This window comes from Macaca fascicularis, chromosome 3 (genome assembly GCF_037993035.2).
Source record: "Macaca fascicularis isolate 582-1 chromosome 3, T2T-MFA8v1.1".
Taxonomy (NCBI): Eukaryota; Metazoa; Chordata; class Mammalia; order Primates; family Cercopithecidae; genus Macaca; species Macaca fascicularis.
In genome coordinates this window covers 77931646-77959185 of record NC_088377.1, presented here as the reverse complement: position 1 = coordinate 77959185, position 27540 = coordinate 77931646, and the positions used below count along the sequence as shown (strand labels likewise).

The window sequence follows — 27540 nt, the reverse complement described above, 5'->3', positions numbered from 1 at the left end:
GTGTAGCTGAAGTCAAATTGCTCTAATTGGTTGAAGATCCTCTACACATGCACACACACACGCATGCTACGTGTGTACATACATCTACACAGACACACACACATTATGTAATTAGTAGGACAGATGGGGATATAGGTCCCTTCCTGGGCACTAGAAATTGTGATCCTGCCCTAGATCTTGGAATAAGGAAGCTGGTGTTTTATCTTGGATGAAAAGGAATCAGAAAAATTCAGCTCACTGATCTTGTGGCAAGAAGTGAGCTGTTGTCCATAGTCCGAGATGAAAGCAGAATTCCTAGCAGGAGAGAATCAGAATCCAGTACTATCTGTAGGTGCGTGCACTAAACAGAAGGTTTTTATACCAGGGCAACCTCAGCATCAGTAGGAACTGGTCAGCCTGCAGCTGTGAGAAAGCACAGGGAAACCTCAAAGCCTGGGGCCCGAGTGGGGCTTCCCAGGAGAACCTGCAAGGAGGGATCAGAGACAAATAATCAGAGCTACCTCCGGGAGCCAGCTGCACATTTAAACAAAGACCAAGAAAGTTCTCAGTACCAGTAAATGGTGGAACATTACGATCAGAACAATCTGAAAGATATTTTCATACACCTTTGCCTAAACACCTCATAGAAAACATGAAACTATGAAACAACAACAAACAACAAATAAAGGTGAATTCTGTAAATGAAAGTTATATTGACCTTTATTTTAAAATCTTTTAGGGACATTAGATAGTAACACTGCTCTTTCAGTAACTTAGAGTACTTCGCAATTCCTTGAAAATACAGCACTGTCAACTGAAAATTGTTTCTGTTTTTTAGTCGTTTCCTCTTTTCTTTTTTTCAGTGGATGTGTCCGTGTGCTCAGGCCCCAGTGAAAACATGAAGTGCATATGAGGACATGAGGGCCAAGGGGATCTCCAGGGTTCCCTTTTCCATTCTCAGAATTCCTTATGATATGTAAGCCACATACATTGCTCAATGCCGTTTATAAGAAATGTCCTTTTTTTTTTTAATCAAAGTAAGCGTGGCTTTAAGTGAAAAGCCTCATTTGTCTTCTTTCAGAGGGCGTGAAGATGGTGACGATGAGGGTCAGGTGGCGAGCCCTCCTGCTCCAAAGTTCTAAAAGAAATGACCTCGCCTCATTGTGTGGATGTTTCTCAGCCTTTCCCTTGATGTTGAATGGTGTTGCTGCCAGTTTTGGAACTCTTTACCTCTTTTATGCTGTGAAGGCAAGATGGAATTCTCTTGCTCAGCCTTGGGATTGTGGAGATTAGGTTGGGAAGAGCTGGGGAGGGCAGTGTAATGCCATTTTCCCCAGGCAGCCCCATGGGCATCCCGTGATTGACCCTGCTCTTGTGGGGCCAACAGTGCCTGTGTCTCTGTCCCTGGGACAACAGCATTGTCCTAGCCCACTGCTGCTCCCACAGCCTTCCCTGTCTGCTCATCCCTGCCTTCCTGCATTTTATTTCACAGATGAATTGACTGTGGGGAATTTCTTGTCAGTTCAGCTTCAGGGACACCTTCAGACCCTGGATTTAGGAAAAGAGCATCCTTAGAAATGCAATAGCTAGCTTCCCATTTCTGAAATATGAATAACACACTTCTTCCAAGGAAAAACGCTATCTGTTTGATTAGTCATACTTGCTACATTAAATTTTCAATAGTTCCTCTTAAAAAAATCTCTACAATGAAAATGAAAATCTTGTGAGCTATAGGAGAAATATTCCCAAATGTATTATATTCCTAGCCTGGTTAAAATCGTTGATAAATGGTTATTTTAAAAATGTTCACATATATATATATATATATATAGAGAGAGAGAGAGAGAGAGTGAATTTCATGGCAGTTGATATGTTCAATAATAACAGTACTGGGTATAATGTATTGGATAATGCAATATGCTGGAATTACTTCCATTTTCTGAATGATAAATCCAATCTAATTAAGTCTGATTTTGAATGCTGTAGACTTCAAATGAGTTTTTAAAAATATCTTTCAACTGCTTACCAGCCCTTATTTCGTATGCCGTATTTTGAACGCTTTGTTCTTAAACAGTATCAAATATATTATCCAAAGCATTTGCAGAAAAGAAGAAACTTTTTTCTCTACAAATCGCTGTAAGCAAAGATCATTTTTCAAGCTAATGAAATCTTAGTATTTTCCAAATAATGCTTAGGGAAACATCAAAGGAAAGAACAGTAAATACCATTCCATGTGTAGACATTATGGAAAGTAAATATTTTTCACTAGATATTCATAAAGATAGCAGCTATACATGAATTTACATCAACCAGCTTAAAATCACATTATACAAAGGATCCATCACATTGGACTCATTGTAATTTCAAGGAAGCCCAGATAGATACTAATAGATCATGTTGCTGAGAATGATATATTCCCAAAAATAGTTGTAGTTAAGAAAACAAAAGGTAGATAATATAGAGAATCATTGTGTAACTTTAACATCTGTCAACTTCCTCTACTATTATTTTTATTAGGCCATGATGAAATCACTGCTCATCAAGACCACATTCTCTGTAGAAATTTAGGGGCAGGGTCATTAACAAAGTTAATGAAAACAGTCACAGGGACTCCGGATGTTCTCACTGTGGAATAATTCAGATCGAACGATGCATCACAAGACTTGTTAATTATATCAGAAACTAAAAATATGTAACTTTCAAATTACCATTGCATATTGTCTCTAAAATTTATATGTTTGAAATAGCAGAACGTTTCATTTTTAAAGGGCTTCACGAGCTTAGCACAGTGTATTTTAGGTTTGGAGCCGAAAAACCTGAGTTTTAATCTTTCCTTGCTGTTTATTACGATAATATATTAATTTGATCACAATGATAACAGTTAATATCTATTTGCCTATACTATGTGCCAGGTTCTGTTTGAATGCAATGTGTTGGGCACGCTATAGACATATTTTACTAAGGGCTGCCAACAACTCCACCTGACAATGTTATTCCCACTGCGTAGAAGAGGGGAATGAAGTTGGGAAGGCTGGGGAAGAGACAGGTCTTAAAGAAGGCAGCACATCATCTCTCAGATATTGTCTGAGGCTGCATTCGTCACCTGTAAAACTGAAATGGTGGTACCTCTCGCAAAAAATTGTTGAGAGAATAAATGAGAACGTACATGTGAGGGTGCTTTATGATAGAAGTAGGACGGTACAAATATTAACTTTTACATAATATAGACCATGTTCATAAACTCATAATGTTCAAGATAAATCTGAAAATAAAACTTAGCAGCGTTATCAATTAGTCAATGAATTGGAAGGAAGCCCAGTACAATAAAATGATGGAGAGCATTGGATTCCCCTGCATGGGGTTTCTACCTCTGCTATCATGTTCTCTGAAGCACAGTAAATCTTCTAGCAGGTATGCAGTAGCTACATCAAAGAGCCAGTGAGAATTTAGAAAAAAGCTTGAACTTGGATATCTAAAACAAAAAACAAACCACATGGATTAAAGGAGAGAGAGATTCGTGATTAACTTAAACAGACAGGCTAGCCCTACAGCTTAGCAACACAAGAATGACTGTATTAATAAATAGGAAGGAAGATATATTCATCAGAAGGGACTTGGTGCATCCTAAGGGAACAGCAAGTGCAGTCACTGAGATGAATGTGGTCATTGGAATTCATGTTCTGATAGGGACAACATAATATTGAATGGTGGAGCTCAAGCATTGCAATCCTAGCTCAGCTGATGCATAACACAGCAGTATTTGGTAAAATCTGCATTTGTTTTGCTTTTAAGTTTTCTGTGGTGTCACAGTGTCAAATAGTGATGAACACCTTGGGCCTTGCAATGAGATATGGTGGATGGGAATTTCAGTTCAGACTCCCACTAGTTGCCTGGCCCTTGAGTACTTAGCATACCTATTCCTCATTTGCAGACTGGGGATAATAACAGAAGTCATAGAGTCCTCATAAGTTATAACTTGGGATAATAACTGTAGTAATAGTGTCCTCATGGGGTTGTTTTTAATATTTAAGGAGAGAACTTACTTAAGGCCTAGCTAATTCCAGGATATACAGAAAAAGAGTTTCATAAGTGGGTGTCACTTTCTCACACAACAAAAAGGTACCAAGCAAGTTTTTAAAGTTTAATTAGGCTTCTTGTATGCATTCGCCTGCAGAAAGAGAATGTGATGGCATACAGATATTTACATTCCTTAATGAAAATTACTGAACTGCAAGAAAACTCAAGTATTTTCATTTCATAAATAATGTGAAAGAACTTTTAAAGTTGATTCCAGTGAAATCTGCAAAGTGAACACATTGATCATCTCCTTTTATGATTTTTTGTGACCTCTACAAATGATTTCAATGTTTAAGGCAAAACAAATATACATATTCCTGATGTTACATAATCAATCATTCAATAGATGATAAAAATAAATGTAAGTATAACAAAGTGTATTTTCATAACAGTATCGCACCTCTAACTTTATCATTTACTTAATTGGTGGGTAGAAATTCCCATGGTCTTTTCATGTAAGACAGGCCCCGTAGGTAAGTACCCGTGGTTAGACACAAGCATGGATTAGGTAATTCTGCATCTCTATTGCTGCAAAGTTGCTCATAGAGTTCTTGTTTTCACAGGGCTCTTCTCTTTGTGCATCCTATTCTAACCAAGGCAGTGGCACACTTGCTACATTTGTAGAATGGAGAAATTGCCCGTGAGTTGCAATTCAGAAAACAGTTGCTCTACAAACTTGTTTAAAATTTCAACCTGAAGACATATAGCTACCTGGATTAGCAACATAGCCCGCAAGACCAATAGTGTAATAAAATTTTTACATATCTTTTTCCCCTTACTAAAACTCTTTGTATTTTTAGCTAATGGCTTTTTAGAATTCCTTCAGAAGGGATAGCTGACTGGTTCTGGTGTGTGCTTGTGAGAGAGAGAGAGGTGGGTCTTGTGTTATCTACCATTACTATTTCAAAACACAATTTTGGGTCTCTATAATCCACCATACGGGATGAAATACCTTATGAAATACGTTTCACATTTCTGGATTCATTTCCTTGTTTTTCAAATGAGAGGTTAGGAGACAAGAATTAAGATAATTTTATCAAATAATCTTAGTATTCTCTGACTTATTACAAATAAATGAAGATTTGGCTACACCTCCCAAATAGACTGCCAGTTATATGATTGCATATCCATAATCTATTTAGCCTGTCTACAAATAGTATCACTCATTTAGCCTGCTCACTTGGGAACAATCATTAAAATTAGTGAGGAAAACCACAGTGATTTTTCACTTTAATTGCACATCCTCTTCATCATAAAGAAAGCATGTCAAGGAAATATCTGCATTGTGCAGAAATGCTCTACCAGAGATAGTTATGTTTGGCACAAATATTTTAATTAGATTTTCACCTTCACTTTTCCTATGGCATATGCTTTAATACTAGTAGCTTTGGAACATTTTCACTGGGAGAAATACTGTAAAAAGTTTGTATTTGTACTAAATCTCTTCTCTAAAACTGTTACTCTTGGTAGGAAAAGATATTATTTAGAGCTAATAATTAATTTTATTTTCTGACAAGAGTTTGATTCATTAATATCAATAATGAAGATAGGGTGAAGAAAACAAATGCATAATTCTACAAGTCTTCATTTTCTTGTTCTCAGCATCAGGTTTCTGTCAAATGTCAGTTAATTTTTTTCGAAGTAACTGTTGGTGATTGGGTAGTGAATTTCCAAATTAACCACAAATAGTTTGTAATAGTTCAAAATTCTGAATCCAAGTACTCTTTCATGTCATAAGACTAGTATATTACCTAAAGGGAGATTCTCTCCTTAATAGCTTTAGAAGCTAATTTAAAAAATAATAATCTCAAATAAATAAATACATATAGATAAGCAGACATTTATATACACACACATCTGTACACATATATACAGAAGGGGCCTTATTTATAATGGTTCAACTTATACCTTTTCCTCTTTATGATGGTGCAACCATTGTGATTTTGCTGTACTTCAAATTCTAAATTTTGATCTTTTCCTTGGCCAGTGAATTTACACAATCAATTCAACACTTGATTATAAAATAGGCATTCTGTTAGATGGTTTTGTCAACTATAGGCTAATGTAAGTGTTCTGAGCAACTTTAAGGTAGGCTAGGCTAAGCTATGATGTTTGGTAGGTTAGGAGTATTATATGCATTTTTGACTTAGGATATTTTCAACTTACAATGGAGTTGATCAGGACATAAATTTGTTATAAGTTGAGGAACATCGGTATACACATATACGTAAATATAGTAGAGAGATAAATGGATAGATCGAGATACAGGTATATTGATATACAGGTTGAGCATCACAAACCTAAAAATCAAAATTCTGAAATGCTGTCATGAGGATTTCCTCATACTTGTTCAAGGAAATGCTCTTTGTTGCATTTCAGGTTTTAGATGTTCAGATTTGGGATGCTCAACCAGTAAGTATAATGTAAATATTCCAAAATCTGAAAAATAAAAATAAAAATTTTGAAACACTCTGGTGCTAAGCATTTCAGATAAGGGATACCCAATCTGTAGCACTTAAGCAGAGAGCTGATACAGGTTTCAACTTTTTAAAATTTGTTTATTGAATTTCACTGAATGAACATACTATAATTTATATACCCATTCGACAATTGATGGATGTTTGAACTGTTTCCAGTTTGGGGCTATAAAAAATAAAGATTCTATGAACATGTCTTTTGGTGGACAGAAACCTCATTACATACCAAGAAGTTGAGTTGCAAGGTGATAGGGTATACTTATGTTTAGCTATACTGGGTACTGCAAGATAGTTTCCAACAATAATCTTCCATCAACAGTGTAAGAGAGTACAAGTAGCTCTATATCCACACCGGCACTTGCTATGGTAAGTGTTTTTACTTTTAGTTATTCTAGTTGGTGGGTCGTGGTATTTAATGGTGTTTAATTTGCATTTCTCTAAGAACTAGTGACAGTGAGCCTATTTGCGTTTATTTAACATTTTGAAATTCACTTTGTGAAGTGTCTATTTGAAGTTGTTTCCTGTTTTTGTTTTTTTTTTAATTTGGTTATGTGTATCTAAAAAACCACTTGTAAGATTTCTTTGTGTAGCCTAGCTGTGAGTTATTTTGTCAGGTATGCATTATGAATATCTTCTTTCAGTCTATGGCTTATAGATTTGCTTGTGTTCTTTCTCATTTCATGAACAAAAGTCTGATTTTTAATTCAGTGCAATTCATAGCTTTTACAATTTTGTATTCTGTTAAAAATCATAGCCTCTCCGAATTCTTGGAAGCATTTTCCTATCTTTTTTTTCAAGCTTGATTGTTTTGGGTATGTGATTGATATCAAATTATTTATTTGCATGCTTAAAATTAAGGTAGTTGTTTTCCTCTCATATAGGTATTCAATTGACCCAGCACTATTTATTGAAAAGGCTATCCTTCTCTCACTGAAATGCAGCAAGGTCGTTGTCTTAAATCAGGTCATCAAACATTTGTAAGTTTATTTCTGAATTACTTATTCTATTCCTTTGACCTCTTCTTCTTTTTTTTTCTTTCTTTCTTTTTTTTTGCATCAATATCAAAAAACTACTTAAGCTTTACAGTAAGTGGTGATATATGGGAGATAAGGTATTTAGGCTTTTTTTCTTCTTTGGTATTGCTTTACCTACTGTAGGTCATTGCATTTTCATATATATTTGAGAATCAGGTTTACAAAAATATACCTGCTGAGATTTTCTGGGAGTTGTACTGAATCAATAGATCAGTTTGAGTATAAATTGCAGTTTAGTACTGAGTTTTTGTTCTGTGAACATACATGCATTCCTTCATTTATTTAGGTTTTTTATTTCTCTAACTGAGATTTTTATAGTTTTATAGTTTTCAGTGTAGAGGTATTATAAATTCTCAATTAGATTTATTCCTAAGTAGCTCCATTTTTATACTACAGTAAATAGTGTTTTAAAATATAATATTTTCAGTTGTTTGCTGCTAACATATAGGAATACAATTTATTTTAGTACATTGAATCTGAATTCAGCAAACTTGCAAAATCGCTTACTATGGGTACTAGTTTGTAGTTTGGTGCATTGTTTTTGATTTTCTACATACACAGTATTATCATCTGTGAAAAATATCTGCATTATTTACACTCCAATTTTATACTGTTTTCTCTCCTTACTGAATCGGCTAGAACCTCCAAGACAATGTATAGACATAGATGATAGTGGACATCTTTTCTTATTCAGGGGGAACATATCCACTACTTTGCTATTTGGTATAATTTTATCTCTAGAAACTTTTGTGTAAATGACATTTATCATATTTAGAAAGTGTTCTTGTATTCATAGCTTGTGGAGAGTTTTAAAACTGTTTACTTGAGAAATGTTATTGTATCATATTGTTCTGCACATATTGAGTCAAATATATTTGTTTTTCTTTTTCCTTTTTTTTTTTTGAGATAGAGTCTCGCTCTGTGGCCCAGGCTGGAGTGCAATAGCACGATCTTGGTTCACTGCAACCTCTGCCTCCCAGGTTCAAGTGATTCTCCTGCCTCAGCCACCCGAGAAGCTGGGACTACGAGTGCCTGCCATCACGCCTGGTTAATTTTTTGTATTTTTAATAGAGACGGGGTTTCACCGTCTTAGCCAGGATGTACTCGATCTCCTAACCTTGTGATCCACCTGCCTGTCCCTCCCAAAGTGCTGGAATTACAGATGTGAGCCACCTTGCCCGGCCTGTTTTTCTTTTGGTCATAGTTTTTATATATATTGCAACAATTTTGTAATCTTGCATTTCTGGGGTAAAACCCTAAACTATCATAATACATTTTACTTTTTGTATATTTCTTGATTCAATATATAGCTTTTTAGATTTTTTTCCATCTAAATTATAAGAGATACTAGTCCATAACTTTCCTGTATTATGATGTTCTTGTCAGGTTTTATAATTAATATGTCCTTATAAATGAACTGGGAATTTTTTTAATCATTTCTTTATTATTATTACTTTTATTTTTAATTGACACATAATATTTGTGCATATTTCTGGGCTTGCTTTAGTATTTCTATTCTATGGCAGAATTTACATAAGATTTTCCTTATTTTTTTCTTATATGTTTGTGAAAATTCACCAAAGAAGCCACTAGGACTGGATTTTTTTTCTGAGAATATTTTTCTATTACTGATTCAATTTCTTTAAAATTTTCTAATTCATCACATATCAATTTTAGAAAATTGTGTTTTTCAAGAAATTTTTTAGGTTTATCTGAAATTTGCATACAGTTGTATCTTATTGTCTTTTTAACATCTTTAGTATTTGCAGTGATTTTCTAATCCTTACTGATACTGCTAATTTGAATGTTTTCTCTTATTCCCTTTGGAGTTGCTAGGGGATTTTCAATTTGATTCAGCTTTCAAAGAAAAAACCTATTTTATTGTTAAACTATTGTCCATTATCTCTTTTCTATTTATTTTATTTTGTTGTTTTTGATTTATTACTCGAGTTCCTATTTTTATTTGTTTCTATGTTCTTAGAGTTCAATTTGCTGTTCCTTTATTAACTTCTTTAGATGGAATCTAAATTATTGACTTTTATCTTCTTTCATTTAACACATGCCCTTAAAACAATTATTTATTTCTTTAAGGCTGCCTAAATGAATTTCATGAATTTTGATATGTCTTATTTTCATTTTTATTCAGCTGAGATATCATCTATCAACTGTGACACTCTAACTGACATAAGGGTTATTGAGAAGTGTAGGTATTATTATCATTTTGTGTTTTCTGAGACAACGTCCCACTCTGTTACACAGGCTGGAGTGTAGTGGTGTGATCACAGCTCACTGCAGCCTCAACCTCCCAGGTTCACGCAATCCTCCTGCCTCAGTCTCCTGGGTAGCTGGGACTACAGGCATCCACCAACAAGCCTGGTTAATTTTTAATTATTTGTAGAGATAAGATCTCACTATGTTGCACAAGCTGGTCTTGAACTCCTGGATGCAAGAAATCATCTTGTTTTGGCCTCCCAAAGTTCTGAGATTACAGGCATGAGCCACTGCATCCAGCCAAGGAGTATATATATAATTTTGCATAGGGTTAGAAAATTTTGATTTCTATTTTTGGACATTAATTTCCAAAGAGGTCAGAAATATATACTTCATGATTTTAAAGGTTTTAAATTAACTAAAGCTTGCTTTCCTGCCCAGAACATAACATCATTAAATTTTTCATGTGCTCTGAAAAAAGTGTGTATTTATTCTGGAAGTACTATTTTTCCTATTTATTTTTTTAGCAATAAAGTCAAGTTGTTAAAGCACGTTAAGGCATGTTGCTCAAAATCATTCAAATGTGCTACATTCTTACAATTTTTTTCTTCTCATTTTGTCAGTTGTTATGGTAGCAAATGTGTTTATTTCTTCTTTGAGTATGTGATATTTGATTTGTATGTTCAAATTATGTTATGGTTTTAGACATACGAAAGTTTAGGATTAGCACATCTTTCTCTTATTAAATTGACAATTAATCATTGTGAAATATCTCTCTTCAATTATGGTAATGAGTCGCCCTAAAGTCTACTTTGGGAGAGAATGTTTATGGCATATGTCTTTACCTTCTCTTCCTTTTCAACATATATGACTGATTCCTTGTATTTGGAGTGGGTTTTATATGCAAATTGACAGTTATAAATTTGTAAAATTCTAGTATGACAATCTTGGTCTTTAACTCCCAGATTTATTTGTGTTTAATGCAATTAGTAATGTAGTTGTGTATAAATCTACCATCTGGCTCTTTTAACAGTATAATATCTATTATTATTGCTTATATTATTACTTAAATCTTCACAAATATTTTTGACAATTCCTTATACATACCACCCTATGTATAAAACAACCTATTTCTGTATTTTAACCTACATACAAATTCATGATGACTGTTTTGTATGCAAAATTTAGAGCTAAAAGTAGCATCATTAATTATTGCTGCAATTTTCTCTTGAAATCATACTTAAAACACCACATATCTACTTCAGCTGATTGATAGAATTACAATGTATGCAGTTACAAGAGCATTTTCACTCCAAGCGCCATATAAAATGCTCTACTGTACTGGCGGTGAAAGGTACATTTGGTCTCTACTGCTTCCAAAGAATGCACTTCATTTGTCCTAGTGGCAGCTGGCCTGAAATACTGAAAGCAGAGGCAAGTAGGCTGAACACATATAGAGCTTCAGAAACTCTAAGGAAAAACTTAATGGAAAAAAATGTGTACTTCCTTTACAGACTTTTCAACTTAAGATATATGCAAAGGATGATTAGTTCTGAAATGTAACAGGGAACAGTAGTGAAGTCCCAGACACATCTGTTATGAACTCCTATCAAGTGTGAGCCAAAAAAAAAAAAAAAAAAAGGATTTCTGTTCTGTGGAAAATTTTACTGGGGCTTAAAGTATAGCAATTCATATAGGTACAAAGTTCTATAGAAGTCCACCTAATCTTATCATTTTTTTTTTAACCATGGAACAAAATTAATTGACTTTCTCAATAATTTTCTATACGTATGTCATTTTTAATTGTTTCCCCCATAATCCCTGTATGGCAAAAATTGGAAATAAATGAATACGTCTTTGTTTTTTAAACTTTTTCTCAAGATTTACACAAATAATTTTAAAAACATTATCCAAATCCCAGTATCAAGAGAGAAACACTGTGAATGACTTGGGCATTAACAGTGCCTATATACACACACACACAAACACATTTATGGCTCTCTCTTTCTCTCTCTCTATATATGTATAAATATAGTCATGACTAGCTATTATTTATTAAACAATATGAGCTATGATTTATATTAACCCAGAATTTATGAGTTATCACATTTATTCCTTAAAATATTTATAATTATAAAGTAGAAGTTATTTTCAACTCTACTTGATAGAAGAAAAAAAAGACAAAAGGAATTTTAATAACTTGTCTCAGTCATACAGGGATTAAAGAACTGGAATTTGAACGAAGCAAGAAACCATATAAAAAAATGTTAAATTTCCTCACTGTCCTCTGTCTCTTTCTCTCCATCCATTTAAATAGATCACTCTGTTTATATATTTTCATAACTATTTTGTCTCATTTCTTGTTTTATCTGGTTAAAGCCTCTGTATATTTGTGCTTAAAATATGTTCATATCTATGGTAATATTCTTTGTAATCGTCTGTTATATCTTTCATCAATGTTTCATTTTTTACCTGACACTGTTATTTTGTTTTTACTATTTGAATCTGCTTTAAGAGTAAGTAACTAATTTGACCTATTCTCAGATTAGCCCTCTGACACTTGTTGTCATGAGCAATATGTTTGGTGTTACTTTTCCGATCTTATATTATGCAGTTTTTATTTCATTGTTTGAAAATTTCCTCATGTTTTCATTTTTACATTAATGATCTGGGAGTTATAGTTAGCAAAGTTAACAATTATCTTTTAGAAAACATAATTTACTCTGTTTGGCCATGGTCTGTATTAAGAATATTTCTTCCAGACTATGTGTAAGCTGATCCATGATTTAGTTATGAATTATGAATGAATTGTGAATTATCTATTTTCTGTCTATCTGTTGATCTACCTATCTGCCTGTCCTCTACCTCCCTTTTCCTGTGGTCCTCTGGTCGCCCAGTCCCTCCACACTGCAGCCACCATGCTGTGTGTGCTGTCTACCCATCTGACTCCTTCAGCTGCTCTCCCCTGCTCTCTCTTGCTGCAGTCACAATATGTAAGGAAGAAAGAGTGTATGTACTTTTATCAGTCATTTAAATACATTGAATCTTTCATGTTATGAACTACTGGCAAAATAAGTTCAACATAATATTAGCTGGAGAATATTCAAAGTAGAAAAAATAAGCTGTGTGATAGAGGTCATGCTACAGAGAGACTGGGAAATCTATTAGAAAATAAAAACTCTGAGAAATAGAATTCTGCATGGTTAGTGAGATTATACAAGAAAGTACTTCTGAGATAGAGGAAACAAGTTATAATTATTAAATAAGAGGTATCATGCATTTAATTGCCACAAAGGAATTGCTAAAAGTGTTTTGTTTGTAGAGGGGAGGAAAGCTTCCCAGAGGAGCTGGCATCTGAATTGGATTTGGAAAGATGAGTCCGCTTTCTCTAGGGACTTGGTCCGATGGTTTAACCACTTTGAATACACCAGGTGCTAACCTAATTTAGATAAGTTTCTGACTAGGCCTATATCAATTTAGCAATTTATGTAATTCTTAACAAAACAGATCATCAAATTTTAAACCAGATGAGTGAATTGTTGTCCAAATGGATGCTTAACCTTCCAAAATATCAGGTCATTGTCAGTTGATTGCATGTTATAATATCCTATTTTTGGCATCATAAAAATCACACCAGGTTGACATTTCCTTCGCTGCATTGCCCCAATTACCTTTTGTGAAGAAGTTTATGCTTCTTTATGAGGTTGTTTATGTTTTATCAAGCTCTGCCCACTGTGACTTTCCCTTCACTCCCTTTCATTTTCCAAGAGGAGCTTAAACCATCTGGCTCTGAGAGAGGGTGCATTGCGTTACTGTCCCAGTGAGTGCTTCTGACTAATAAAGAGTCATCTACAAGACATTTTAAAAGCTTGTATTTAGCATCACAAATGCACATATACGTGAATTTCTGTTCTTTACACCAACATTTTGCAAGTACCTGGCTTGTTGAAACATGCCATTGGGAAAAACAATCTGTTTTGCTAATACTTTAAGCTCTTTAGAGGGTAACTTCTGTGCTTTCCATGCATGGTTTACTTTATATCTTATCATAGGGGAAGCAAAGAAAAAATCTGTTCCTGTGTGTCGTTATAAACACAGTCGTAGAAGAACTGACAGTTGACCTATTTTCTAGTAACTAAAAAGCACACACACACGAAAGCTATCTTAGAACAAATTGAGATGGATGCTTTCTTAAGTATCAATGAAAGAAAGTCATTAAAATTAAAATATTTCTTTCAATAAATGACGATTATCTTTTCCTTGGAATTTTCCCTTTGTTTTTGTTACTGGGTAATTTCATAACTATAGTTTAGTTTTTCTATTCTAATTTCCTATCTATTTTTTTCTGAATGAAAATGTCAGAAGGCCATGTTGCAATGAATAATTACTCTTGATTGCACAGGAGAGAGTACCATTAACTGTTCATCTATGTTGGAAAATCTCACAGTAAATGTTTATATAAAGCACTGCCCATATCTATTAAATGAGATACTTTGTCTTACTTGGTAAAGAAGAAAGTTGTTCTTAATTATAATCGTTTTCAATTACTGTATTAATGAAAGGAAAAAATAATAATAGGTAACCTTAAATTTTTCATATCTTTCTTATTTCAAGGATTTCAAGTGCAGAATCAAAGACATATAACCATAATAAAATGTAAAATCACAAGCCCTCAGAATGAGAAGGGATACCAAGGAAAATGCCTTCCCTCTCTCCACCTCTCTGAATGCAGAGCACTGAAGCTTCTGTGCATCTGGTGAGCACATGGTCCAGAACTGCAAGTTTCAGGAGCCCTGATTAACTTCCCATAGAGGCTGGCTGTGTTAGACTTTCACTAAGGCCAAGAGATTTATTTTGTTCTATCCTATTTCATTACTGTAAAAATCTGGAGAGTTGCTTATTATTATGAACTCCTGTTTGAAGATAGGGAAATGAGGAAAATGAAGACCTAGGGTACTTTTTTAAAAGTGATACTATAAATAAGAAATAAAATGTGAAGTTGTGTGGTTGCCTGGAGTTCTTCTGCTTCTCTCACCCATGTCAACACGTATAAATAAATAAACTCCTAAGCACACTCATATTCTAGGTATTAATACTGTTTCACCAATTATACAAAGCAAGCTCAACATAGCCATTTTTCTTGGTCCATAATTTTTTCAGTGATAAATTTTTGTCAGTGATGAAAGGCTCAGCTGGAAAATTCTTGCTTAGGATCTCTCACATAATTGTAGTCAGATATTGACTGGGGCTACAGTAATCTGAAAGCTCAACTGGGCTGAACCACAATGGCTTGTTGATCTGGTATCCAAACGATGCTGCCTGGCAGGCTGGAGCTCAGCCAGGAGTGTGCGTGAAACAGAAGAGGTTTCTCATGGACTCGCAACCACAGCAGCAATGTCAGAGTTGCTGGACTTGCTTCATGTGAACCGGATCCTTCCAGAGAAAACATTCCCAGAGTTGCAGGAAGAAGATATAGGATATTTTATCAGTTATCCTCATAATCACAGAGCACCACTTCTGTCACTCTCAATTAATCAAAGCAGTCGCACACCTACCCAGAGTCAAGGAGATGGGACATGGATTGCATATCCTAATGAAAGATTGTTCAAAATTCACTTTTATGTTGCCACAGTATAGAATAGTATGTTGACTTCATTAGCATCAATACTTTGTCATCAATATTTACAAGGGCCTGTTACTCTCTAAGGAAAGTTGAAGTTATATTATTCTTTTCTGTTCTCTAAGTTTATGTACAAATTTAACCTATTCTTCAGGATTATCTACATTACTAGGAAAATCAGACTTGCATGGTATATCTATAACTGTATCTATATGTATCATGTTAAACGATGACAAACCCCTTGGAGCAGCCTCCATATTACTGATCATACGCCAAAGGGCCTGTCACTAGCAAGGCAAATGGTAACAAGGCATTAACGTACGTGGGCTTCACATGGCATTCATGTGGTCTTTCCTTTGGAGTACTTCATACTAGATCATGGATCACAGTAAAGTTCTTCATTTTTCCTATTACATGAAATATCTATACCTTTCAAATGCAGCTTTATTTTGATGGAATTAGAAAAGTGTTGTGATTTGACTTTTGCCTTCATCAATTGTTTGGCCACAATATGGAAATAATAGCTTGATATATACATATCTGTGATTTATGTCAGTCCTATTATTTGTCCCTATTTTTGGAAAATAAATAATACTTTATGTAAGCTAAAACTAATAGTAAGTGCTATCAGAGAGACTCAAATTCATCCTTATTCACTTTTGGGCTCGAAAAAATTCTGTCAAAAAGCATAAATCAGAATTTTATTTATAAAAAAATTGACTTTTAATAAAATGAATGTATAAACTTTTTTCTATATCAAATCCTATGGGAAAGCATGTGCATAAAAGCAGCAGTCAGCTGTCTCCTTCCCTCTGTGTTCCATCACACAGCGGCAAGTCCCTCAGCTCCTTTTTGATTCTTCTGATAGTTGCTTCCACAGCTCTCTATTTACTTCATTCAAACCCTTTCCACAAGAAGTAATATTTATGTTACTTCATCTTTTGTGAGATTTCTTTAAGCAGTGCATGTGATCCTCTATTTCTAGGCCATCATTTTCCACAATGTGTGTCTGAATTCCCATCTTTCAGAGGGCTACTGGTGTACCCACCGTGTCTTCCATCTCCCACGTTAACTTCCCTTGCCAGGCTGTGACGATACCTTTTTTCCTTGCACTATAACCAAGCCTGGACTCATGTACATTTTAGAGACCATGTTGGCCAGGTCCAATTCTGGACCGTGTGGGGTACTGGGATTACTTTTAATATCTATGAGTCCGAATCATGGATCTTGACCCATCCTGAGAGGAAGGACCCTGCCACAGGAGACAAATAAAATTTTCTCTCTTTATTTCTATTAATCATTGTTCAAGGCATCATATTGTACCATGATGTGTTTTATAATTCTTTTGTATTAGTTTCTTGCTGCTATAACAATTTCCTGGCTAAAAGCTACTAAGGTAGTCAATAATTAGAGAAAATTAAAGTCACAGCATAGTTCCTTTCTAATCCCATCAAAATAAAGCAGTTCTTGAAAGGCATTGATGTTTCATGCAGGAGGAAAAATGAAGAACATTACTCTTATCCCTAACATAGTATGAAGTACTTCAAAGGAAAAAACACATGAACTCCATGTGAAGCCCATGTAAGTTAGTGTCCTTTTACCATTTGCCCTGCTAGTGACAGGCCCTTTGACCTGTAATCTGAAGGCTGCTTCAGTTTGACATCAGTTTAACATAATAGATGCAGATATGGATACATCAAGCAAATTTAATTTACCTAGTGATGTACATCATCTTGAAAAATAGGCTATATTTGCATATAAACTTATAAAACTGATAAAAATGCAGGACACATTTAATATTTTACAGTTCTGGGGGGTCAGATGGCAGACATTGGTCTCACTGGGCTGAAACCAAGGTGTTGGTAGAGCTGTGCTTCTTCCTGGAGGCTCTCAGGGAAAATTTTTTTTTCTTGCATCTACCAACTTCCACAAGCTGCCACACTGGCTGGCTGGTGGCCCATTTTTCCACCCACAAAATCAGCAATACTGGTTCAGTATCTCCCACACCTCATCTCTCTGGCATTGCTCCTGTCCTCATATCTCCCATTCTGTTTTGCTTGCCTTCCTCTCCCACTTTTAAAGCCCTTGTTTCACATTGGGTCCACCCAGAAAATCTAAGCTAGGATACTCTTCTTGGTAAGGTTACCTGATTAGCAATCTCAAGTCTCATTTGCTATGTAGCATAAAGTATTCACAGGTTATGGGGATCTGGACAGAAATCTGAGGGCATGGCAGGGGTTGTCAGAGGAGGGGGGCATTATTCTACTGACCACACCTTTGTTTTTGCAAAAATTTCTGATTTTTTTTCTTTATTTGTTGTTAGAATTTAGTCTGTCAAACCCATTTATTGTTTCTCATGACTCTTGGCTCTCAAAATATAAGTATTCTAATAATTAGAAATGCCCTGTAATTAGAACTGTAGGAATACGGATGCAAAAGTAACTCAAACTCAAACTTTGATTGAGTTGGATAAAATAATTACAAGAATTTTATCAAAGCTTGTGATTCCGTGATTCTAAGAAGAGTTATATACTGAAATATAAACCCATAGCATGTTTCCACTTCTCAACAAATTGTCCTTTGAAGGGTGGAGGGTGGGTCATATAATTTTGAATTTGGGAGAGACTAAAATGTATTCAGACTGTTCAGTCTTTGATAACTTTTCTCCTCTGGGGTTGAACATAGGTTATTAGATTAATTTCTATTCTGTACACTCATGAGTCTTCAAATGACACTGAATTTGACCCAGTTTAATCACAGCTTTTTGGCACACCTTTGAAAAAATAATATTGAGGATGGAATATTGTTTGAGTATTTGAGCATAGTATTTTTCTCACCTAGCTAATCTTATTTAATTGACTTGTCTCCTTTTCAGAACTGTAAGGCTTAGTATAGTATAACATACTTAAAGAATATTTCAAAATTACTTGCAAATTGTCCACTTATGACCATTGCTTCAGAAATTGGTTAATTAAAGAAAAATCACAAAGCAGAGTAGCAAGATGTGACAAGTCATACTTTTCTCTCTAAAAGTGGAAAATAAGAGTTAGTCCAGAGCCACAAAGAAATCATTCTACTGCTCATCTAGGTTACCTAACCTCATCTCCTGTTGGGAAACCAAATGTGAGTTCAATTTTGAGAAGGATTTCAGATGGATACTTTCCTACATGGACTGGGGATTCCATTGAAATTGTCGTAAAAAAAATAAGAGAAAAATAAAATGGATCCCAAATGGTGAACAGGAATATGGGTAGAAGTGTGAGTCCACGTGCCTCCCTGTGAATCTACTTCCAGGACTTCAACAGCTAAAGTTTAACCTTTATCTTTCAGCTTGCTTGAAGCAAGAAATGTTATATTTTTTTTCACTGTTCCCAAATGCTCCCAGAAAAGATTGTGGCATCCTTTGTTTTTGTCCTAAAATGCTGATGTGCTGCCGCAGAATATTCCTCCAACAACAAAGTTACTTTTTGTGCAGAGTGCTAAGTGATGGGTGCACGATGCAGACATACTGTGCACACACAGCTGCATACACACAGCACAGGTCTTTCGAAGGGAGAGAAAGACAAAATTATGATTTGGATTCTGTATCTCCTTTTGTCATTCTTCTCCAATTTTGAGTCTTGTAGCTTATGTGCTAAGTTCCTTTTTGTTAAATATATTTTTTCCTACCCCAATGTATGTTCACGTTTATTTTCTCTCTACAGCTTACTGCAAAGTCAACTACAGTGAAGATGGAATTATCTTGTCAGAAATTGTAACATTAAATTACTCTAGGGGAGCATGCAGGTGCAAAACATGTTGTTTTTCAATGCAAATTCTGGGATTCTAATCCAAACACGACCTCCTTGCATATCTATCCCACAGACTAAAAATAAGACTGATATATTTAAGATTGTGTGTGTGTGTATGTGCGTTTAAATTCAACTCAGTTAAAGGCATGCTTCCAGATAAGAATAGAAATTTCTATAATTTTGAATGTCCTAGATCTTGATGATTTGCACTCTAACCCTTCCCCAGAGTATATTTAATGTCAGTAAAAATATATGTTTTCTAAAATCAGAATATGAGACAACCAATTATGTTTAACAGTAAAAAATCTGATAATGTACAGTTGGTTATTTTCTTGGAATACCACGATTTCATTTTTAGAGTTTCTCTGAGAGATAAAAGTTCTTATGCTTCTAAAACCTTTTAAAAAAATATATATATATATTTATACTCATTGTTATAAATCTCATTTTATTAAAAATGTTGTGATATCTGACAGAGGACACTACCTACTTACCTTTATCTATGACATAAGGATATTCAATATGAATTATATAAAACCTGCCCTTAGAAACTCAAGATTTAGAAAAATTTTAGCATTATATCTATTTGGGTATAACTCCACATTGTAGAACAATATAGATACTTGATTGAGTTGGCAAGTATTCAATCCTGGTATAAACTGCAATGTCTCTTGCTAGGAGCAAAGATTTTAACCTGAAGTTAAATGAGGAAACTTGAGGTAAGGATTTTAGTTCCCCTCATGGGATATTTTCGTATTTTTCCTAAAGGCACAGTGAAGGTAAAACGAGAGAGAAAAGTAGTTGACTTTTCACAAGTCTAAATGATGAGTAGCAAAAGGAAAGTAGAATTTAGGAAAGTGAATCCCATAGAAGTACATTTTTAAATGGGGAATGTGTATTTGCGTATCTGTGTATCTGGCTTTGGGAAAGGGATAAACTATTTAATTGTAAGAGGGGGAAAGAAATATTACATTGAGGCCAGGCACGGTGGCTTATGCCTGTAATCTCAGCACTTTGGGAGGCCAAGGATGGCAGAACACCTGAGATCATGAGCTTGAGACCAGCCTGGCCAAAATGGTGAAACCTTGTCTCCAGTAAAAAATACAAAAAATTATTCTGGCGTGGTGGAGGGCACCTGTAATCCCAGCTACTCCGGAGGCTGAAGCAGAAGAATTGCTTGAACCCGAAAAGAGGAGGCTGCGGTGAGCCGCGATCGTGCCACTGTACTCCAACCTGGGTGACAGAGCCAGACTTCGTCTCAAACAGTAACAAAAATAAAAACAGAAATATTACATTGAATCTCTCCTAAACTCCCAGGGCATGAGAGTTTAATCAGAAAAACAAATAAATTAAAAACAATTCACAACTGTGATACAAAAATTATTTGCAACAAAAACAAAGCTCAATATATTTTGCTGTCTCATAATTAAAAACAGCTTTGTTCACTGGAGAAACCTCAGAGGCGGTGCATGTGCGGGCGAGAAGATGGCGGCGGCGGGGGAAGCAGCGGGACCAGGCGGAGGAGCGACGAGTCCCATTGAAACGCGCAGCCACGGCCCTCCACAGCCCGCAGTATATTTGTGGAGATTTTAGCCCTGATGAATTCAGTCAGTTCTTTGTGACTCCTCGATCTTCAGTTGAGCTTCCTCCGTACAGTGGAACAGTTCTGTGTGGCACACAGGCTGTGGATAAATTACTTGATGGACAAGAATATCAGAGAATTGAGTTTGGTGTCAATGAAGTCATTGAATCCAGTGACACGTTGCCGAGAACCCCTAGCTACAGTATTTCCAGCACACTGAACCCTCAGGCCCCTGAATTCATTCTCGATTGTACAACTTCCAAAACAACCCCTGATGGTATCACTAAAGAAGCAAACTATGGCTCCATCGACTGCCAGTACCCAGGCTCTGCCCTCGCTTTGGATGGAAGTTCTAATGTGGAGGCGGAAGTTTTGGAAAATGATGGTGTCTCAGGTGGTCTCGGACAAAGGGAGCGTAAAAAGAAGAAAAGGTGGCCACCTGGATATTACAGCTATTTGAAAGATGGTGGTGATGATAGTATTTCCACAAAAGCCCTGGTCAATGGCCATGCCAGTTTGGCAGTCCCCAACAGTGTCAGTGCAGAGGATGCAGAATTTATGGGTGACATGCCCCCGTCCGTTACTCCCAGGACTTGTAACAGCCCCCAGAACTCCACGGATTCTGTCAGTGACACTGTGCCTGACAATCCTTTCCCCGGAGCACTCGGCAGTGACACCAGGACTGCAGGGTAGCCGGAGGGGGTCCCCAGGGCTAATTTTGGCCAGTCCTGCTTCTCTGCAGAGGCTGGCAGAGACCCCCTGTCAAGGACAGTTTGGGCTCAGCCCTGCGTTGGTACCGATACTACTGAAAACCTCGGAGTTGCTAATGGGCAAATACTTGAATCCTCGGGTGAGGGCACAGCTACCAACGGGGTGGAGTTGCACACCACGGAAAGCATAGACTTGGACCCAACCAAACCCGAGAGTGCATCACCTCCGGCTGACGGCACGGGCTCTGCATCAGGCACCCTTCCTGTCACCCAGCCCAAGTCCTGGGCCAGTCTCTTTCATGATTCTAAGCCCTCTTCCTCCTCGCCGGTGGCCTATGTGGAAACTAAGTATTCCCCTCCCGCCGTATCTCTCCTGGTTTCTGTAAAGCAGGTTGAAGTCAAAGAAGGGCTTGTTCCAGTTTCAGAGGATCCTGTAGCCATAAAGATTGCAGAGTGACTGGAGAATGCAACCCTAATCCATAAACCAGTGTCGTTGCAACCCCGCGAGCTGATCAGTAAAGGGAACTGGTGCTACATTAATGCTACACTGCAGGCACTGGTTGCTTGCCCACCGATGTACCACCTGGTGAAGTTCATTCCTCTGTATTCCAAAGTGCAAAGGCCTTGTACGTCAACACCCATGATAGACAGCTTTGTTCGGCTAATGAATGAGTTTACAAATATGCCATACCTCCAAAACCCCGACAAGCTCTTGGAGATAAAATCGTAAGGGGCATTCACCCTGGAGCTGCCTTTGAGCCCACATATATTTACAGACTCCTGACAGTTAACAAGTCAAGCCTGCCTGAAAAGGGTCGACAAGACGATGCTGAGGAATACTTAGGCTTCATCCTAAATGGACTTCATGAGGAAATGTTGAACCTAAAGAAGCTTCTCCTACCAAATAATGAAAAACTTACGATTTCCAATGGCCCCCAAAACCACTCTATTAATGAAGAAGAGCAGGAAGAACAAGGTGAAGAAAGCGAGGATGAATGGGAGCAAGCGGACCCCCGGAACAAGACTTCCGTCACCCGCCAGGCGGAGTTTGTTCAGACTCCAATCACCGGCATTTTTGGTCTGTGGTTTACCAGCAGAGTTCAAAAGAATCTGCCACTTTGCAGCCATTTTTCACATTGCAGTAGGATATCCAGTGTAACAAGATACGCACACCCCAGGATGCACTGGAGAGCTTGGTGGCAAGAGAATCTGTCCAAGGTTATACCACAAAAACCAAACAAGAGGTTGAGATAAGTCGAAGAGTGACTCTGGAAAAACTCCCTCCTCTCCTTGTGCTACACCTGAAACGATTCGTTTATGAGAAGACTGGTGGGTGCCAGAAGCTTATCAAAAATATTGAATATCCTGTGGACTTGGAAATTAGTAAAGAACTGCTTTCTCCACGGGTTAAAAATAAGAATTTTAAATGCCACAGAACCTATTGGCTCGTTGCAGTGGTCTACCATCACGGCAACAGTGCGACGGGCGGCCAATCCACTACAGACCCCTTCCAGATCGGTCTGAATGGCTGGCTGCGCATTGATGACCAGACAGTCAAGGTGATCAACCAGTACCAGGTGGTGAAACCAACTGCTGAACGCACAGCCTACCTGCTGTATTACCGCCGAGTGGACCTGGTGTAAACCCTCTGTGCGCTGTGTGTGCGCCCAGTGCCCGCTTCGTAGGACACCACCTCACACTCACTTCCCGCCTCTCTTCAGTGGCTCTTTAGAGAGAAACTCTTCCTCCCTTTGCAAGAATGGGCTAGAATGAAAAGGAGATGCCTTGAGGTTCGTGCACAACATAGTTTCTGTTGACTCTAACTTCCAAATCAAAATCTTTTGGTTGAAACAGACTGTCTGTCGCTTGATTTTAGAAAATCCATAAAAACCCGTATTTCTGAAATAATGCTGATTCCTTAGATAAGAAAGTGGATTTGATCCCCAGTCTCATTGCTTAGTAGAATAAATCCTGCACCAGCAACAACACTTGTAAATTTGTGAAAATGAATTTTCTCTTTCCTTAAAAAAGAAATTTTTAAATCCATCACACTTTTCTTCCCTACCCTTTAGTTTTTGTTAAATGATAAAAATGAGCCAGTTATCAAAGAAGAACTAGTTCTTACTTCAAAAGAAAAATAAACATAAAAAATAAGTTGCTGGTTCCTAACAGGAAAAATTTTAATAATTGTGTGGAAACTGCTTACATACACATTGCAGATCAAATATTTGGAGTTAAAATGTTAGTCTACATAGATGGTTGATTGTAACTTTATTGTCATTAAAAGATTTCAAATCGCACTCATGCTTCTGTGTACACATAACGAAAAATGGGCAAATAATGAAGATCTCTCCTTCAATCTGCTCTGTTTAATTCTGCTGTCTGCTCTTCTCTAATGCTGTATCCCTAATTGCACACAGTTTAGTGATATCTAGGAGTATAAAGTTGTCGCCCATCAATAAAAATCACAAAGTTGGTTAAAATTTAAAAAAAAAAAGAAAGAAAAGAAAGAACCTCAGAGACAGTGAAACAAAGGAATTAAGAGGTATGAGGAGAAAATAAGAGTAAGGTGACACCAGAGGAGTGATAAGCAAGAGATCACGTTGCTGGTATGCATGCTGTGGTTCGTTCAAAGAGAATATTTTCATGGACCTACTTCATGTTTAGATTTTAGGTTTGTATGAGTTCACTGCATCAAAATTTAAATTAAAAAAAAAAAAAAACAAAGCAAACCAACCATATTTCAATAACAAGAGTGTGGTATGCAAAAGGAATTTTTACTATTCCCATGTTGTGTCCCTGAAGCTATTAATACAAGATGGAAATACAAGGAAATAAACTAAACCAATAAGGTTAAGTTATAATTCTGTTAATGTTAACGAGGCTGTAAAGTGAACAATAAATATGAGAATAAAAAAGTTAGAAGGTAGCACAAAGAAATAAAGATATGAAAAAAATGAAGGAAATACAAGAGAAATGGGGAACAGAATGAGAAGCTCTGACATGTTTAATGGGAAGTCTGGAAATTAAGTAGAGAGAGACGAAATTCAAAGAGAAAAACAGGGTACATTTTTTCAGACTTGATGAATGGCATGATCATCAAGTTGAGGAAATACACCAAATGCCTAAACTGGATAAATAAAAGGAATTCTCAGAGAAAAGATTCAAGAACAGGAAAACGAAGAAAAAAAATCTTATACGTGAACAAAAAGACAAGGTGGATGGGCTTCAAAAGTTAAACAAACAGCAGCATTAAAAGCAGATTAAGCACACATAAGCAAACAGTCAAATAAATGCCAGAGGAATACTACCAAGTCCTTTAGAAAGAGTGACTAACTACTGAGGATTCTCCATCATCTGCTCACTAATTCTCTTTCATGAGGTAGGACAAATAAAAGATAATATTCAGGTAAACAACTACTCAGACATTTTTCTTCCAATAGACAAGTAACTGTTCCTGAAAAAACTGTGAAATATATAATCTAAAAGGAAGAAATCTCCTTAAAGAAAGAAAAAGGAGGCTGTCAGAAGCAATGCCAAGTAAATAAGTTAGAATATTCACAAAATTTCCCCCGTTCTACCACAAAACTGTGCATGAGACCAGAAAGGAAGAAACAAATTGTCATTTGAAGGCTTTATAAATATCCCTTTCCTTAAGATCTACAAATAACAATTGAAACTAATAAAATAAATTTAGGACTACTTGTTCCACAAAAAAAAAAAAAAAAAAAAAAAAAAAAAAAATTGGCTCAACTCATTAGCAACAATTAATTAAAATACTTTTTAAATAAATTACATTAATGTATCAATAAGGTATATAAGATGCCTGGGAATAAAACTTAAAGGTACATGAAGATAGAAAAACAGTTATAAGACTTTAAAAGATTGAGTTAAAAAATATAGGATTAATATTAAATATTAAAAATATTAAAAACATTTCAGAAATTAAAATTTTATTTTCATATTAAAATTTAATAATAGAATATTTAAATTTTATTTTAATATTAAAATGTTAAAATATTTTTAAAATCTAGAATTATATTAAAAAATACAGGATTGAATTTTTTAAAAAGCAAATTGAAATACCTTACTCATTTATGGGAACATTAAAATGGTGATTCCTACAAAACATTCTATAAAAGCAATCTAATTCTGGAGAAAAAACTAAAACTTTGCTTTTGTGAAACTTGGCAACTCATGTATTTTTCTATCATTTTCCAGCAATAATTAAAGGGATTATAGCACTACAGCCAAATTTGACATTGAGAAATATTTATAATTCTTTACAAATTTCCAAATTCTACTTTTAAATGACCTTTTAGAGTTTAATATTAATTTTAATATCTTAATTAAATTTCATAATCACTATTAAATTTCATAATATAATCAATTTAGTAACATAATTAATTATTGTAAATTAAACCAAAAAATCATAGGAACAAAAAATAATATAAAATCTGGCAATGATAGAAGTTTATGAAGATAGTGGCAAGTGAAAACTCCCATACACTGTATTAGGGAATGTAAGACATATCTACTTGTGGTGAAAACTTTGCATTATCGAGGAGGTTGAAAATGCACATAGTCAACCGTCCAGGAATTTCCCCTCTATATACAAACATTCATACTTGTGATGAGGACATATACCTAAGATTTCAGTGCAGTATAAACACAGCACATTGTAAGCACATTGTAAAAGCCCCAGATACTTATTAAAAAGAGGATATAGGGGTAAACTGTCAAAAGGTACATAATGTAAAGCTATAAGAAAATTATGTGAACCTGATTTCCATCTATCAATAATGATAAATCTGAAGAAAATAATACATTGGGCAACCTTCCCCCAGACAGATTTCCAGATATTACATTTATATGAAGATTTTTAGCACTCAAGAAAATCACTAAATATTTTTTATGAATATGTGCTCTGTGTGTATGCATATGTGTGTGTATGTGTGTGTGTAAATGAAAGGGGAGAATTTTTACCCAATTTCAGTAAAATGATTACAAAAATGAGGAATGGGTTTGGTGAGGGTACAAAGGATTCACTAACAGCAATGCTATTGCAACATTTTATAACATTTTAACATTACTTTATAAAAATAAAAGTTATGGAAGAAAGTTAACATTTACTAAATATACTCTGTATAATTAAGATATGACATAAAAGTTTTATATACACTAAGATTGCACATGTTGCTTTTTCTACTTCAAACAAGTTTACATATTCCCTTCTTGCTTTTAATATATATTGTAAATTTGTTCTTTATATTTATTCAGAATGTTATTCTAGGCTTATGTCTTTTTTAAATTTGGTAAAATAGTACATTCTTTTTGAAAATTATGGTGATGTTTTATTGTAATACTATTACTTGATACAATAAGAAATTAGAAACCCTCTTTTGTTATAAATTTACTGATCCATGTGGAAAAAGACATTTGAGAACCATTGGTGGAAAGCATGTTAATAACAGTTCTGAGGAAGTATAGTAGTCAGGGCTACTAACAGGGAGTGTTGGGGAAAAACTGGAAAATTAAAATCCGCAAATTTTTAATGCTGTCATTCCATAAGTGAAATATGAATGATGACCATTAGCCACAGGAAAAAATGAATAAACTAATGTTAGGTTTTAGTGAATTTTACATGCCAAGTGCTACTTTCATAAATTGCATACCTTGTACTTGCAATATTTAACATGTGACTATATTTAATATGTGAAGATGAAAATCAACTCTTGACTCCTGGCAAAACTCTATGTATTTATTTATTTATTTTATTTTATTTATTTTTGAGGCAGAGTCTTGCTCTGTTGGCCAGGCTGGAGTGCAATGGCAGGATCTCAGTTCACTGCAAACTCCACCTCCCGGGCTCAAACAATTCTCTCGCCTCAGCCTCCTATCAGGGGAAACCTCACCCCCGATATTTAACATGGGTTCCTTTCTATTTCCTGAAGCATTGGCTGGTCTGATGAAAAAAGGGAAAGAGTACGAGAGAGAAATTTTAAAGCTAGGTGTTCAGGGGACACATCACATGTTGGCGGTTTCCATGATGCTCCCTG

General features: G+C 35.6%; 1 protein-coding gene across 1 annotated transcript in view; it reads left to right on the top strand.

The window, feature by feature from the left end:
- LOC102144402 (ubiquitin carboxyl-terminal hydrolase 10-like) overlaps positions 1–23781 on the top strand; it is a 40515-nt gene extending 16734 nt beyond the window's left edge. The window contains 3 exon segments of the mRNA XM_065541202.2: positions 20626–22167; positions 22170–22559; positions 22562–23781. Of these exon segments, the coding sequence (XP_065397274.1) occupies positions 20626–22167; positions 22170–22559; positions 22562–23124 (2495 nt within the window). The 3' untranslated portion in view covers positions 23125–23781.
- The last annotated feature ends 3759 nt before the right edge of the window (positions 23782–27540 follow it).